At 36.2% G+C, this 16,234-nt stretch overlaps 1 protein-coding gene across 2 annotated transcripts in view; it reads right to left on the bottom strand.

The window, feature by feature from the left end:
* LOC150088117 (carbonic anhydrase-related protein 10-like) overlaps window positions 1-16,234 on the bottom strand; it is a 233,520-nt gene that overhangs the window by 78,206 nt on the left and 139,080 nt on the right. For both annotated transcript variants that reach the window (XM_090370577.1, XM_090370578.1), the window contains exon 3: window positions 1,725-1,861. In XM_090370577.1, the coding sequence (XP_090226703.1) occupies window positions 1,725-1,861 (137 nt within the window). The remainder of the gene's footprint in view (window positions 1-1,724; window positions 1,862-16,234) is intronic.

Raw genomic sequence — 16,234 nt, 5'->3', positions numbered from 1 at the left:
CTGTCGGACATTTTATTTACAGATTGTGTTCATTCAGCAAATAGTACACAGTATCCCAGTGACCAAACCACCATCGATTGCCAGAAAAAGAGATAAAGTGGAGATAAAAGTCTAAGAGACAACTCCAGTGACAGCAAAAGTGGAAATAAAATGAGATAAAATCGTTTAGAAGATTCTTTGGTAAAAGCTTGATCATTTGTATTTCTTTACAGATTATTTAGTTTCAAAGCGCCTTCCATATAAGTAAAAAAGAATTCAAGCTATTTTTATAAAAATAATTATATAATATTTTATTTTAGGATTTATGCAAAGCTTCCGGTTTCATGGTCTTGGAACCATGGAATTTACACGCATATACAGATTTTAATGATTATAAATGATTTTTCTAACAACGTGTAAAAGTAAAAAAAAAAAAAACAACAGTTTGTAACATATGTTTTACAAAGTCATCCTACTGTGAGGGATTTCAGTACAATTAATTTTGATCCTGAAAAAGTAATTTTTTTTTGGAATAAACATCAACATTGCGAAAAAACAATTTAAAACCTGAAAAACAAGCGAAGGAGAACAAGGAATGTGTGTAGTATTCAGACATTCTGTTTCCTCTGTATTTCCATTAACTGCTCATAAAATTTAAAACCTAGTTTAGTCTTCAAGCTTCAGGAAACATTACAGTCGTTTGTTCTGAACAGCGCGAATTTCTGTGCTCAGAATAACAATTGAGCTAGAACGCCATCAGCAAAGAAAACAACTGATTGTTTCAAGGAATTCTAAGTTTACATTCACCAGGCAATAGCTTTGTTACTGTAGTTTGTTGCTGAACATATGTGAAACTTAAAATGAGTTGAGCCGATTGAAAAAAGAAAAAAAAAAAGAAAAAGAAAACAGCGTCAAGTAATTCCGGTAGATATGGCTGATGGAACAGCATCACTGGAGCATGTTTGTCAAGGACTTTACTTGAAAGGAACAGTTGCTTTCCCTCTAAAGAGTTTGCTGTAAGCACAAGAAGTCGTAGTATAGGGGTAATTTGTAACAGAAAGATTGCTTTCTGTTCTAAGCAGCGCTTTTAAACCTCTTTTTCCATCTGTGCATACTGCCAATTGCACCATCGGATATACGCTATGTTGTATATGCAGAACAACGTTCGTCTAGTTACATCTCAAAAAGACTCTTATTTGAAATTTCGTTAGCAATAATCTGTATTTATTGGTGGTTGTGTTCTTTACAACACCGTTGCACCAAGTGTGGCTCTATCTTCTTTTCTGATGTCCTGTGTACAGTTTTTCACAGATAAAATAAACATAACGAGATTTTTTCTTTCTTTCTGGCACATCGAAAACAAAGACAATAATATATCAATCCAGGTTATACAACCAGATTCACAGTATTCAATAATATTTGCAATATATTACTACTTTAATGATATTTACTTCAAAGAGTTAAAATAACTAAGGATAATAAAGGTTGTTGATTGCCATCCAGCCAATAATGAACTGAATTAACGAAAAATGATCAATTGTAATCAAATGAAAGGATAAGCTAAAACACAAGGAAGAAAACAAGGGGTGGGCTAATTATTGCATAAGTTTCGTAATATAATTAGTGTTCTTTTTTCACAATAGTCTTAGAGCCATAACCATTTGTCTTTGTATTAAAGATATGTTAAATTGAAAACAAAAGAAACAAATAGCGTAATCAAGATTAAAACGAGATTATTTTCATACTTTGTGTTTGTCCACGTGCAACGAGGTCATCCCAGGATCGAACAGGAGACCTGTTGGCTCAATATCGACAGGTGATTGCCTTCTTCCTCTGTTACATAGCCTCCACTCAGGATTCAACAGTCCCCAGTAGTCAGGACCTTTAAAATAATAGAAATAATAAATAAACATGAGAAGGTGATTTTAAAATAATATATTAAATGCTAATTATTTAAGACCTTGTTGTATATGATTATACTAATCAACCAATGACACAGATAATGAATATTGAATTAGTTGTTTAAAAAGGGAGAAGCAACTTGCAGGATGAAGAACAGCTTGGCTCACGAAAAATACCACTGTAATGCGAGTTTGAATTTACAAAATAACATGTTTTACCATGGATATCCTGCAGAGACATCGTTTCCGAAGTGTTCTTTATCTCATGAAAAGGCAGATAATATTGCGCAAATTATCTTTCCAAGAATTAAATGATAAATTTCAGACCGGCCTCAAAATGCATATTTCATTATTCAATGTTTTCTGAATTAAGATTCATACGAAATACTCGAAATGGATACGAGATGGTCTTCATATTGTTGTTGCGCATACAAAGGTTGTCAGTGCCTCATTTAAGGTGAATGGATGGGTCGCTATATTTTCCATTAAGCAACAAGAGGATGGGATGCTCCGCGTTGGAATTACCATATATAACCTCATTACGGCGAAAAAGTATTTCACTGTTGCATAGCACAAAGAGTTAAGTATTCGTGACAAATGCTACTGTTTATCATTGTTAATTCTGCGTTTTGCGTCCACTGGGTATGTAGCTGTCAGCATATTTTTAAAGCACATTCGCTAATGGCAAACAAACTTTCTAAAGCTCGTATGGAAAACAAAACATTATGAAATAATTTTCCTTTTTTGAATAGAGGGTCTTTATGAGATGAAATCGTTTAGAAGTTCTTGGAACGCCATTTGGAGATTATATGACAGGATAAACTTACCCGCTGTACACCCTTAGTTCAAAAGTATAAGATTAAATTCTCATACTGTATTCTCGATCAAAATGTTTTCAACAACAACAAAAAAAAGTTTTAATGAGCGAGTTATCTGAAATTGTAAATCGATAAGAACAATAATAACAAAAGTTTACTTTTACTTAAAAATGTTTCAGCCACCCCATAATTGTTGCGTGTTTTACCTTCCCGGTAACTATTAATTAATCGGATCCGACCACACCCTTTTAGCCATTATTGAACCCTGCATCGTAATTGAACTGACGTCGCATGGCAATCACCTCACTTTAACTCAGTACCATTTTTAAGATTCGTAGGCGCATCGTGCAATCTCGCGAACTTGTGAGAAAGAAATTTCCTGGATTATTTTTAAAAGTTCGTTTTATTTAAGCAACTTTTTCTATAAATGGGGTTAATTCACGTCTACAGCTAATTGTGGAACCAGAATAACTGCGTGGAAAATTAATTTTATCTTTCCAAAACATCGAAATCCTCTCACACGTAGTTCAAACTCGTGGGATTTGTTAAGCCTAAATGTGCCACGTACAGGCACGTCGGGTTATCATTTTGTTGGAGATGACGGAAACAAACTACGTCACCAGCAGTTGACAACCGGCTACTGGATAGGCTGCCGAGATGATTTCGGTCTGTTGAGGCCATCAACGAGAAAACCCCCTACGAAGTGCTACAACTTGCTTCGATAATCTCGTGTCTGATACACTTCCTTTTCCCCTGTCCGGGCCTCAACCATGTAATCAATTTAGTCCATCGGTTTTCGTTGTGTCCTGTCAGGTGTTCCTCCCACTACCAATTTAACATTTATCACTACATTAGCGACTTCATTTCTCGATCTGGTCTTTCTTTTTCTTTTCTTCTCTCTTAGAGCATGTCATAATCTCTCTTTATTTAGAAACTTCTTCATCCAGGATAATTTTTTTAAAGATAAAAGTGATCACGATTTTGTTTTCCATAAACTACTAATGTCCTGGAAACTGGAGAAAGAATTAACCTTTATATTAATATTAATGTCAAATCTTCATTCTTTGCAATTATAGCCACCTTTATCATTCCCAGTTGCTTATAGTCGCTGCTTTTATTTAATGTACGTTAAATGATTAGATTTCTGCTTAATTTACATTTCCAATTCTATCTAAGATAAAAATGTTTAGGCAAAAATCACGTAACGTCTACTGATAATCATTTTGTATGTATCCCACGTATTTATTTAATAATTTCATTCCATAAATAAAGTTATTGTTCTTAATTATCGAATTTTTGAGATACTGCATAGAATTTTACGTGATATATTTGCATTGTTTATCGTATGTGATCTTGCAAATTTAACATCTGATCATAATATGGAATATCTTCCCCACTCGCGAGTCTAAATTATATTAAAAAAGAAATGCAAGTTGTTCACTGAAAAATGCTAAATATAAAAATTATAATTCTATAAAATATCTTGTTTTATATCAAGTTGAAAGAGTGGAATATTGGATACTCAGTTTACTGTTGTATTAACATGTACGAGGAGGAGTTGAATGATTATAAGTTTTCTGGTTGTTGTTAGCCCTACTGTTTGAAAGCTTCCTTTACATCATTGTCGTTTTGCCAATGATTACATCATTGGCAAAACGACATAAAAGGCATAAATTTTCGGTCTTCAAAAACATGAAAATCGCAAGGCAACAAGTCTAGTCTCTACTGAGAATGCTCGATCACTTCTCAATATAGCTTCTGGATGGTTGTCAATTTTTTTAGGAAGTTTGTGGTCGTGCATAATGGTATAATAAAATGACAACGTCAGGAGGGTCTCTCGTTTTAGACGTCAAGCTCGCAAACTAACTTGGAGGAATCGTGCGTAATTTTGTCATTGGCTGTTTCTCCATTACAGGTGAAACGGTGCAGAAGCAGTCCCTGCGAGTTGAAAACAACACGATTATAATCTTACCCCTTGCTTTCGAAAGTCTTGATTTCTTTGGCCTTGGGGATGGCTGATGATGATGATTACATGCTGCATCGCTTTGCTGTCTGGTTCAAAGTGCCTGCACCATGTCTCATCCACAGGTCACTATGCGATTCAAGAAGTTATTTCCTTCCTGTTCGTATCGTATTACATTAGATGCAGCAGATAATTGTACTCACGAACGTTTCAGTACATCGTTGAGACACTTTGGGAACCAAATTCTCACAGATGCATTACAATCTACTAAGGGTGATGGCATAGGCAGACTCATGGCTTAGACAGCGTGCTGGCCACATGATCAAAAGTCGTACTCCGATGACTTAGTCTTCTATGAAAACAATGACAGCTTTTCCTGGAAGAAGGTCGTTCTCAACAGTTTCTGCTGAAGAGATTTCTTGCGTTGTAAGAAACTGAACACTGCGCTGCACTAGATTAGACGTAGTCATCTCTGTGAAAGCAGTTTTGTCCCCACTGTTGACCATACAGAATAGACTGTGTATGGTCAACTAATTGGAGAAATGGATGGGCAATATGGCGGATGCGCAGAAACAAAATATTCTCAATTCGCCAATAAAAGTCGTTGCTTTCTCGTTTTTTGTTATCCGTTTACTAAACAGATCCGTAATATTATTATTACGGAATCATATACTATTTGCTTGTTATTTTAATCACAGCAAAAACATTAAATACGTGTTATATTTCGTTTATTATTAAAATCCCGGAAGAAATAAGTAAAGTACATTACTTATTCAAGAAGTTATTTCCTTCCTGTTCGTATATAACTGCAGTAAGGCTTTAGTAATAAAGCCTTACTGCAATTATTTATTTCATTTAATCATGGAGCCTGAAATGTGTTACATTTTCACAGACTGCTGATTATAAAATATTGCAAAATGTGGAGCGAATATTACGTCTTGAGGTATGTATAATAAAGTGAAAATAATTATTTTTATATATTGTTAGTTAATCATTCAGTGATTAATTTGTAACAAGATAATTAGTTATTTACTTTTCGCTTCTATTAATTACAGAAAAAGATAAATCATTAATTTAAAAATAAAAATGTAATGTGCCGGAAAGTTAACGTACACAGTGCGTTACATAACTTTTTTACATTCTGCATTTTAGTCACAGATCGTGATTATTAAAAACTAGAGTTTTCATCTGTTTCTATCCTAGTTTTTAACACTATTTAATTTGTGAAAATATACTCTTCCACAAAATGAGGCAGTATTTGACATATTAATTAAGCAACTGCTAATTTATTAATAGTAAGTTGACTTATATTAGGAGTAACCCTGCTTGCAGAAATTACGAATCCTTGAATGATGAGTTATAAACAAAGACTGATTACTTTCTTCTTTCTAAAAGCAACAAAACCGCTTGGCTAACTTTTTCAAATTCGGTTTCATCTCCTCCTGGAGAAGACATGTACCGTCTGCCTTACCATTGAAGCTGTAGCATTCCTAATCAACCATTACTTGGAGGAAACTTTCTTTTGCCCTGTCTTCAATTCTTTGGCTTTATTGTTCTATCGCTGTATAACTCTTGGCGGAATTCCTTTCTAATGGTTTTTCTTCTTGTCCTGACGAGCCACACACTTCCTCTATTTTCTTATTTGCTGGTGATGAGTCTTTTGGTTTTCTGCGTAAACCTATTGCTTTTCCATATAGTTTTATGAAGTGCTGAACATTTTCTTCCATTAGTACTTCAGTTTTATTATCGAATTTCTTTGTTTTTTGGTTGTACTTCGAGCGTTTTTGATTGATCGCTTTTTACAACTTTCCTGTTTGTTTAATCGATTGTGGTCAGATTACACATACCAGAATATTTAATATGCTCCCAAGTTCCAACTAGAATAGCTTTATTTGTAGAGAGTTTGTCCCCTTAATTCAAAACATATCTCCTCTAATATTTTGCTTCTGAAATAGCGTTCACTGGAACTCCACCATCTCATATAACAATGATAATGTTATTGTTCAGTATCAGTAATATGTAAAAATGACTTTAGATTATTAAAAATTTTTTACAAAGTACACTTAATTAAAAATAACAAGCTTATTATATTTAAATGTTTTTTTCGACGGCCTGAACACTTAAAATCACTCTTTCAGCATCGTTTCTGAAACTAAAATAATTTTTATATTTAACAAAATATTCGCAATCTTTTAGTGATAATATTTATTAAATGCAAATTTATGCAGACACTTTTTGATTTTCCAAAACGTTGGAGTAAAAGTAAAATTGAATAATTTATTAACTAAAATTTTAGGAATAGAGTGGGAGGAAGGGCGTTATGAAAAAAAGAAAGACACATGTTCACAGATACCCCCCCCCCCTTTTTATCTGATCCTAAGTAATGAAATAAATGAGTAATCACTGAAACCAGTGCAGTAGCAACCAAGAATGTAGTCAGGTAGGCCCGACATCAGAATGTACATTTTTGAGTCGCATTTGTAGAATAAGGTAGGAATTGAGATGGGGAAAGGGTGGACCATGTTAAGATTTATAAATTTCGATTACTTCAATTGACGAAGCTGATCTTGACTTTCTCCATCCCTCTTTTATATGGACCTAAAGATATTCACAATCAGCAATTAAGGCAAATAATAAACCATTAGAAATAATTCCCCTTTATTTATTTTAACATGTATTGTCAATTCAGAGAGTTTTATTATATATTATCAAAATTGATCTTGAATATGTATTTATTCGCCTACAGTTTTTTATCTATAAAGATAAATCATATATCACCAAAAATTTTAAATGCGAAATTAATTAATGCGCTTGCACAAATGACTAACTAACATTGTAATCAGGATATTATAAGTGCAACGATAACAGTTAAATCAGCTGTGAATTGGATGGAAATGGGTTTTATGTGTTTTTAATATGCTGAATACACGTGATCAAATTCAAGCATAGGCTTTTTCCTCCCAAATATTCATTGATCTTTTGATGGTAAAATTGAAAGTGATATACATATATATTCCTTTATGGCCTTAACTTACTATAAAAATTTTAATCCTTTGTTTTACCTTTATTTCTTGACATATTTTTTGCGTCAGAAACACAATTTATATTGTCGTCTTTTCGTGTAATCTTGGTGGTTAGCTCTTGATAACGACACGAGGAGTTATCGCTATACGAAAAAGTAATTTTATATATATATTTTTTTTTTCCCTTTAAACTCCATATTTCCTTGCCCTTTTTATGTATCTCTTCGTTCTATTACATATATTTGTTACTTATACACTCAGTGATCACTGAATTTTGACCGTCTACCTTATACCGTGTTAGGCCACCGTTCGCTATTCGCCAGCATTCACTCCTCTAAATGTTTGAAGATGTGCGTAGGGATCTGCAACCATGCTGCCTGCAAGACTTTCCACAGTGTCGGAATAGAGACTGTTGCGTGTCCATGTGCCTCACTTCTAAAACATCCTACAGGTGGTAAATTGGATTGAGGTCAGGCGAAATTGGAGACCAGTCAAGATAGGTGATATTTTCACTGTGTTCCTCGAACCACTCGTTCACAGAGCAGGCCGATGATACGGCGCATTTTCATCTTGCAAGATCCCGTTTCTGTCCGGCAGGGTGTACATGGTCTCCTAAGAGTTGCCGTGGAACTTAACAGAGAAACAGCAGTCCATACGCACTAGAGGTCTTAGTTCTTACCAGCAAAACATGCCCCATAATATTAAGCGACCACCACAACTTACCTGGATAATGGGCACCATGCACGATGCGTCCGTGGAGTCGTGCTCCTCGGCCTGTTACACCAGGTATTTGGACTCGTCAGACCAGCACACTCGTTTCCAGTCCTCCAGTGTGTTGTTGACACCACAGAATTCGCTGTCGACGATGATCAGTGGTGAGGAAGAGGGTGTCTCTTGGTCGTCTACTAAGGAACCCCATACGTCTCAATGTACGGCTCATCGTCATTTAGAATATTCTTCTTGCATTCCTCATATTATATTGCGATGTCAACTGTCGAACAGTGACCTGCCATTATGCCTGTACAACACGCTGCATTATCACTCACCACGAACATCTGTCTTGAGTAATCCCTTACAGTTCTGTCGGCGGGAGGTAGATTAACCCGTTTGACACCATTCTTCGTATGCCTTAACCACAGTGGGCCGTGAGCAACCGACAAGACGTGCCATTTTCGAAACTCGTTGCTATCTTTATTACGTTCCATAACTGCTATTTTATCACTTTTACTTGCACGACCAGATATATATACATATATACTGTAAAACCAGAACCTTATTTTTAACCTCTCTATTACTCACTCATATTTAATTGGTAATAAAGTATTTCTGAAAATTTGACTTTACTGAAAGATATTTGAAAATATGTGCTGGTAAATATTAGGCGTTAGTGCTGCATTTATAAGTTTGGTATTTTTTTTTTTTTTCAGTCTTACCCAGCCGTATCATGGATTCGGTCGAGTTTTAATACAGTGTTTGACAAGAATAAATTTTGAAAGTGATGTAAGAAGACAGGATTCTTAACCGCATTTCTATGAGTGTGAATTTGTATAATCATTTATACTTCTTTTTACCCTATGATTGATCCACTTCACATAAATCATAAAATACAAGTGATCCTTTCATCCCCTAATGCGGGGTGAAAGGGATCGCTGGATCAATGACAACATTAAACTTAAGTGTTTATAATTCTGTGCAAAAGCCCATCATGCATTTTTGAATGGGGGCAGTGGGTTGCGGGGTTCCGATGAGAAATAAAAAAACAAAAAAAACAACGTTTTACAAAAAATAAATGGTAGCTTGTAATAAGGGTTCTCTACCATCCAATTACATACACGATAACAGAATGAACGCGGTGCCATAATCTGAGAAATTTTGTACTCTCCGAAACGATGTATCGAATAATTGATTATGTACAAATCTTAAGCAGAATTTCACTTTCGGATAAGCGCTATAAAGGAACCGCAGTTGATTAATCCATATCAATATCTGTTAAGCCTCACCTCAGTTCGACAGCTAATTAACCACGTTGAACAAAGGTCCGTGAAGTAATGAAGAAATAATGATTCGGCGAGATGTGCTCTCACTGTGTGAATTGCTGACATTTAGGAATATCTCCAGGGGAAAGATCCGTAAACCTTGATTCACTGTTGGGTTAATTTTCACCAACGAAGTCCACAGAGGAAGGGTTATGTGCAAACTATAGCGTATAACTACCATATCCATCTTTATTTCGAAATTAGCGTGATCGATATTTTAGTTCTGTGACAATATAGTCGTTTCGCCACTTTTCACTGTTTTGGAGAGGACTGGGTTAGAAGACCGGAGGAATTTTTAAAGGCTTCAAATAAAAAAACAAATTACATGACATATTTGCTGAAATAAACAAAGTTTAATTTAAATAATCACTCTTAAATTTCAGCATATTACATATTAGATGGCTACTGCATTCTTCGAGAACACTATCAACACAGAATGTTATTGTGATATGATTCTATACCCCTTCATTGAGCATTTAACTGAAGACGAAATTGCCGGGGGCTACTTCCAACAAGATAGTGCTACAATACATGCGGCTCATGTATCCACGGCGTTTCTGCGTGATGTCTTCAGTGACTGTCCAATTTCCAGAGACATTTTGCTCGATCTGACTCCTCTCCAGACTTTAATCTGTTGGTGAGGGGGGGAGAGCAATGAAATGTGCAGTCTAACAAGATAATCCTCGTAGGTGATCTCAAGGAAATAATCACAAACCTTATTAGGAATGTTTTCCACATTGAATTGGTACCAGTGATCGCCAACAACAACAGTGGGGGGGGCAGATGTTCATCTATATACCCGTGGGGGCCGCCACTTATGTAGTGTACTGCTTCCAGTATAAACGATGTTTAAAAATAAGAGCTGCTACAAATATCCCATTTAGTTCTATGAAAAGAAATGAAGTATAACTGGAAGAATCATAAATATTTGATTGAAGGCGTTTCCTTTTCGTTTTTTTAAGTTCTCAAAACTTTTGCGTTGTCATACCAACGAAAGCAGTACCGCTCCCTCTGCAAAGATGTTCTGTAACGTTAGACGCTGTATTCCCGAGAAGCGGTGACAGGTTGAAGGATAGATGTTCTAAACCCACGTGTAAAGTTGAAGAAACCTGGGGATAGGCAGTAGAAATATGAACGATGATGTCTTTTACAACCGCACATATTGATTGCAGTCACTGTATTTCGGAGTAGTAAACAGTGCCGTTTAATTTATGATCAATCCTTCGTGCTTTGGTTATTCTCCTTGAATGCAGTCTTTGATCCTTTTATATTTGTGCATTCCTCTCTGTAATTTCTATTTTTCACCATAAAGCTGATTAATGATCGCTCATATTCCGGCAAAGGACAACATCCGTACTCAAAGCTGAACATCCACTTAAACTGTCTCGTATAGTTGACAAATTGGAGCACTTCCGTGGGAGGCCGTTCCCAAAGTGATGCATCGATCCGTCACCTCAGAGCAAGAACAAATCACCGGAACAAGGATTTTTCATCTAATCCTCTCATGACCCAGTCAGTTGGCCGATAAAACAGCGTGAAACGACCTACTATTGCTCTCTCTTTTAATTGCTTTTTCCCTCCCCTCCCTGTCTCTATCTTTCTCTCTCTTATCAACCCCACCGCTTTCTGCATGAGTACAGATCGGAAACGTAAACATTTTCCAAGGAATGAACTGTAAAACTAATTAAAATACCTCGACTCAACACCTAAAAAGAGTTTTTATGGTCTTATAAGAGACAATCACAAATTCTTAAGTTGGGAGAAATACCGTCGTGATCGGTGCGTCAAGTGCTGTGCAGAAAAACAAAACTTAAAATACCTCATTAGGGAAGGTACAGTTCTCAGAAACAACGCAAGAAACTGGTGCTGCTTTGAGAAGAGAAATGCAACAAAGATTCCCGTTTTTATAACTCTTTGTATCGAACGTCGGAATGAATGTTTATAGTTATTTCTTTACACTTTTTAGGCGGATAAAGACATAGTATCAATTGTGTAAGCCCTTTAACCAAAGATCACGATTAAGACAATTTAAAACCACTTATTAAAACACACTGCAGTGGCTGCTTGTTCAGAGTTCCATTGGTACATGGCTGTGATAACCCCAGGGGCTCACATCTGATGAGTATGGGCTTGACACACCAGGGTCCTGAGCTGGATATCATCATTCTTCTCTTTCTTGGTGATTCCTTTCTGACTCTCTCTCTCTTATGGTAACTTGGGAATTTTTTGGCTGGTGCAGCATAAGCCTCTTGCACCATATGGCTAACAATAATATTTGATCATAGCGTTCTCTGTGTAATTGCTATAGAGAACAAAGTTAGTGTCCTGACTCCTTGGATTTCTTATAAAATAATTTTTAAAAAGGATAAAAAATAAAAATTAACATCTAAGACATTTTTATTTATATAAATACTTCAAATTTTCAACCTGACTAGCTTAAAAAAAAAGTTCTTTACTGGTAAACTTCTAACGGACTCTTTCACGTATAGAAACATTTATAAGATTTCTGATTAATAATCTGTGATTAATTCATTTGATGAATTACAAAACTCATTTCAATTCTTTAGACAGACTTCATTATTTCTCTGTTTTGGCGATTCGTGGATGGACCACTTTGTATTTACATAAATTTACCTAAGTCATCGCGTACTCCAGGTTACTGTCACTATGTTTTCACATACGCCACTCTTCATGCTTTGGCGAAATAACTTAGTTGACACTTCCCTGCGGTAAGCAGTCACCCTGTCACAGAAACGTAATGAATCTTGAATAAATAATATACAAGGTCGACACCATCGCACAAAGTATGTCAACTCCATGTTATTCAAGCAATCTTGAAGATATCTACAAACAGGACTACGTGGAATCTGTCAACGGAAAATTCAAATGATATTCTTTTAGTGTGTTTGTAGTTAATCGATTTGCAAAAACCCTACCTTACCTTCGTATAGTTTATATTACAGAGAATAAGGAGCATAAATCTGTTTTGCTAGCATTTCTTTCTAACTTTTTAATACTGTAAGCTGAAAAAAAGGGAAACGGACAAACAAAATTCTCTCAACAGTTATGGAACTTATTTTTCTCCTTTTTTTCGCTTAATAATGGGAGATTAAAAAATTCCTTTATTACTGAAAAGAAAACTAGACATTCGCTAAACCTCCATACAGGTTTTAACTACAGTCATATCGCTAGGGGGCGGCAGAGACATCAACTTGCCATAGCCAGTCGATGTGCGAGAATGGACGAGTGAGCACTAAATTTTTCTTAAAACTGGATAAAAATAACAAATGCGAGAAACAGATCTGTTGCGTCAGTTATGATGTTTTAGTTACATACATTCACACATATTTTATTTCAGTGGTGCATAGTCGTTTCGCGGAAGCAAAGGAGAACATAATCTCTTCAGGTCAATGAAACATATGTCCATGGAAGAAGCATTGGAGGAAATCAAATTATTGCCATTAGGAAAGTCACCAATTTTCAGAATTCATAGTAAGTGAGTTCAGATAGTAATGATGTGGATGGGTGACTTTAATGATGGCGTTCGCAAGTTAATATTACAAAGACAAGACCAAAAATATGGTATTGTGCTTGATCCCGATGCTTTTGTTTCTTTTGGGGAATCCAACCATGAGAGGGAGGGGGAAGATAGGTATTCAACTGCGATTGTTGTAGACTCCAGAGTTTTCCCCATTAGCCGCATTTATACTTCTTGTGGTGAGGCTTGCGCCATATCCTCTTGTGTGTAGTCTTTGGCGTGTAAATGTAATGTCGTGTCTCTTGTGCTGTGTGATTGGCACCTGGCATCTTAGCAGGTGGGAAGCAGCAACACCTGGTTACCGTGTCCCACCCCCATCCTTGCCGTGTGGAGGTGTGCCAGGATCCACTATCACCTTGCGAGTCTATACAAGACAAAGTCCTGCCATAGACCAAGTTAAAATGAAAAAAAAAAAAAAAAAAATATATATATATATATATATATTGAGAGAAGTTGGGAAGGTATATGGGAGGAGTAGAATAGCAAAGAGTCCACCTTAGAAATAGAAGAATGAAGAGAAGTGTAAACAAGTGTCTTCAATTAAGTCTCATGAAGATATCCCATTCTGATAACAGGATCAGCAACATAAGAGCTCCTCATTAACTCCCAGCTTCTTGAAAGGTGATGTCCACACTCAGTGGACAAATTTTGATCCCATTAACCATCTGTCAATAGGGACAAAATTCATAATTAATTGATATATACACTATGTACAAGTCATCAGAAAGACACGGTTAACACCAACATTTCCTAAATGAACAATTCCAAGAAAGCATTTGCCTCATGAAGTTGTTTCTTAACAAACCTTGATATAGGTGATCTTCAAAGGAGGTTAGCGCTGTTCCATGGAAGGTCTTTATTTAGAGCACCAAGTCAAGTTATTTCCAAGTGAGAAAGTCACAGTTGGGGATTAAAAACCACTGTTTGGTGTTCTAATCGGAGGATACAATCTATATTAAGAAACATCAGTCTGTCCTACGGTAATTGATTTTAACTCCTCTCTTCTTTTAAAAATTGTTGCAAATGTGTTAAAAGCATTGAGTATTACTTCAGACTGAACCATTAAGAATGTGTCCTCGCTAGTTAAAAGGACCTGCAATAAGTTGAAGTTCATTTCGTGCGGTGTTTTTTCCAGAACGTTCAAAGCATTTCCAACAAGCTTCCCGCGCTACAAACTTGCATGATGATGCTTGACTTTACTACATTTGCCTTGTCGAAACGTGGTTACGCAATAACAGACAACTAAACATTATCGCTAATCTGCTTGGATACAAATGTGTTGCCACTGGAAGAACTGAAAAACGGGGTTGAGGAACCATGATCCTGTATAAAGATGAATATCAGTCTTCAAAGGAACACTTCTCCAAATCAAATAATTTTAAAGCCACCTGTGCTACCTTTTTCAATGGGAAAATAAAATTAATTACAAATCTGCCTCCTGAGCACACCAGAGAACCAAGAAATGAACTCCTTGCATGGCTTACCATTAACCTCAATCCATCTGTAGATATGATCCTTTTAGGAGATGTTAATATGCCAATTCCAAAACATACCGACGCACAAAGAAATCTCGACTCTCTTCTTGCACAATTTAATCTGAAACAGCTGGCTATTCGAGAAACTAGAGAGAATCAACAGTTAGATTAGCAGAAAATTTGTTTCGCTTTAAGTCAGACCACAATCCCATAGCTGTAGAGACCATACTTAAATGTTACTGTAGCCAATCAGACGGAAGGCGGAAATTTAACAGCATGCAGAGAACGACCTTTTCTTTAAAAATATATCAAGCCAAACATGATTCTCAAAAAACTTCGAGAATACAAATGGCAAGAACTAAACACGAAGCTTCCAGCTACTGGCCTCAAAAATAAATAAAGCCCACAAAAATCACCTATGAAGGAGCATCTAGGGTCATAAAGATAACCGGGAAATCCAAAAACTAGTTTAATCCACAGATAAAATATGTCTTTCTTAAAAAGCAAAGACTTTACAGCAAGTGGATGAAGACAGGTCATCCTAATGACTACATTCTCTACAAAAAAGAGTGCTCACTTCATAAAGCTGAAAAGACAAGCACATTACGCATCTCTATTATCAAAGTTCAAACAGAGAAAAAGGATCGTTGGTGATAAGAGAAATAAATCGGTCAACTACTGAGTGCCGGGCACTCAGGATGAAGGATCCGTAGTCACGAATGGTCGTAAGTGTAGTATCTCAAATAGAGAGCTTGTGGTAACTGAAAAAAAGTTTCTAGTACCCGGCTTTCCTCCCCTCATTTCTCAGACATATTTTTGTCAACAACGATCAATATGGCATACATATTGATGATGTACAAACCCATGCAAAATTTCAAGTCAATAGGTTGAGCGGTTCCAGAAATACAATGCTATGATAGATGGACGTACAGACAGACAACCGAGTGACATTATAAGGGTCCTTCGTTAGACTACAGGGCCTTATGACTGCCGAGGTCTTTACCGAATGGTCCAAGAAGACATTTGGACAACCTCCCGCGCCCAACCATTTAGCAGCAGAAAACAGGAAGAGAATAACTGATCTCCTTCACCGAATCGCAGAAAAAGAAGAACCCATCTCAAACTTACTAAGAAAGACACCTCTAACAATCATCACAATTACCAAAGAAAACCTCATGAAAGCTATAAATGAACTTCCTAATAAAGCAACCGTTAGTCCTGATAACTTCCCTCTTTTCATGGCAAAAATCAGCAGTCCTTACATTGAGGTGTTCCATCACACCTTCAATGAAATCATTCAAAAACGTACTCTCCCCTGTATATGGAACAGCTATATAGTTCAGGCCCATTCCCAAAATAAAGAAACCAGAAAATGTCAGACTGTAGCCCCCATTGCCATAAGTTGCACCATATTGAAAATTTTTGAGAAGACCCTTCTCTCAGCCCTCAACCCAGTACTGCTTCGGACATCGTCTTCTTCTGGAATATCAACCGTCACAAA

The sequence above is a fragment of the Mastigoproctus giganteus genome, chromosome 3, assembly GCF_048544385.1.
Source record: "Mastigoproctus giganteus isolate SK-2022 chromosome 3, ASM4854438v1, whole genome shotgun sequence".
NCBI lineage: Eukaryota > Metazoa > Arthropoda > Arachnida > Uropygi > Thelyphonidae > Mastigoproctus > Mastigoproctus giganteus.
Note: the sequence above shows the minus strand (reverse complement) of the source record. Positions and strands in the feature narration are given on the sequence as shown.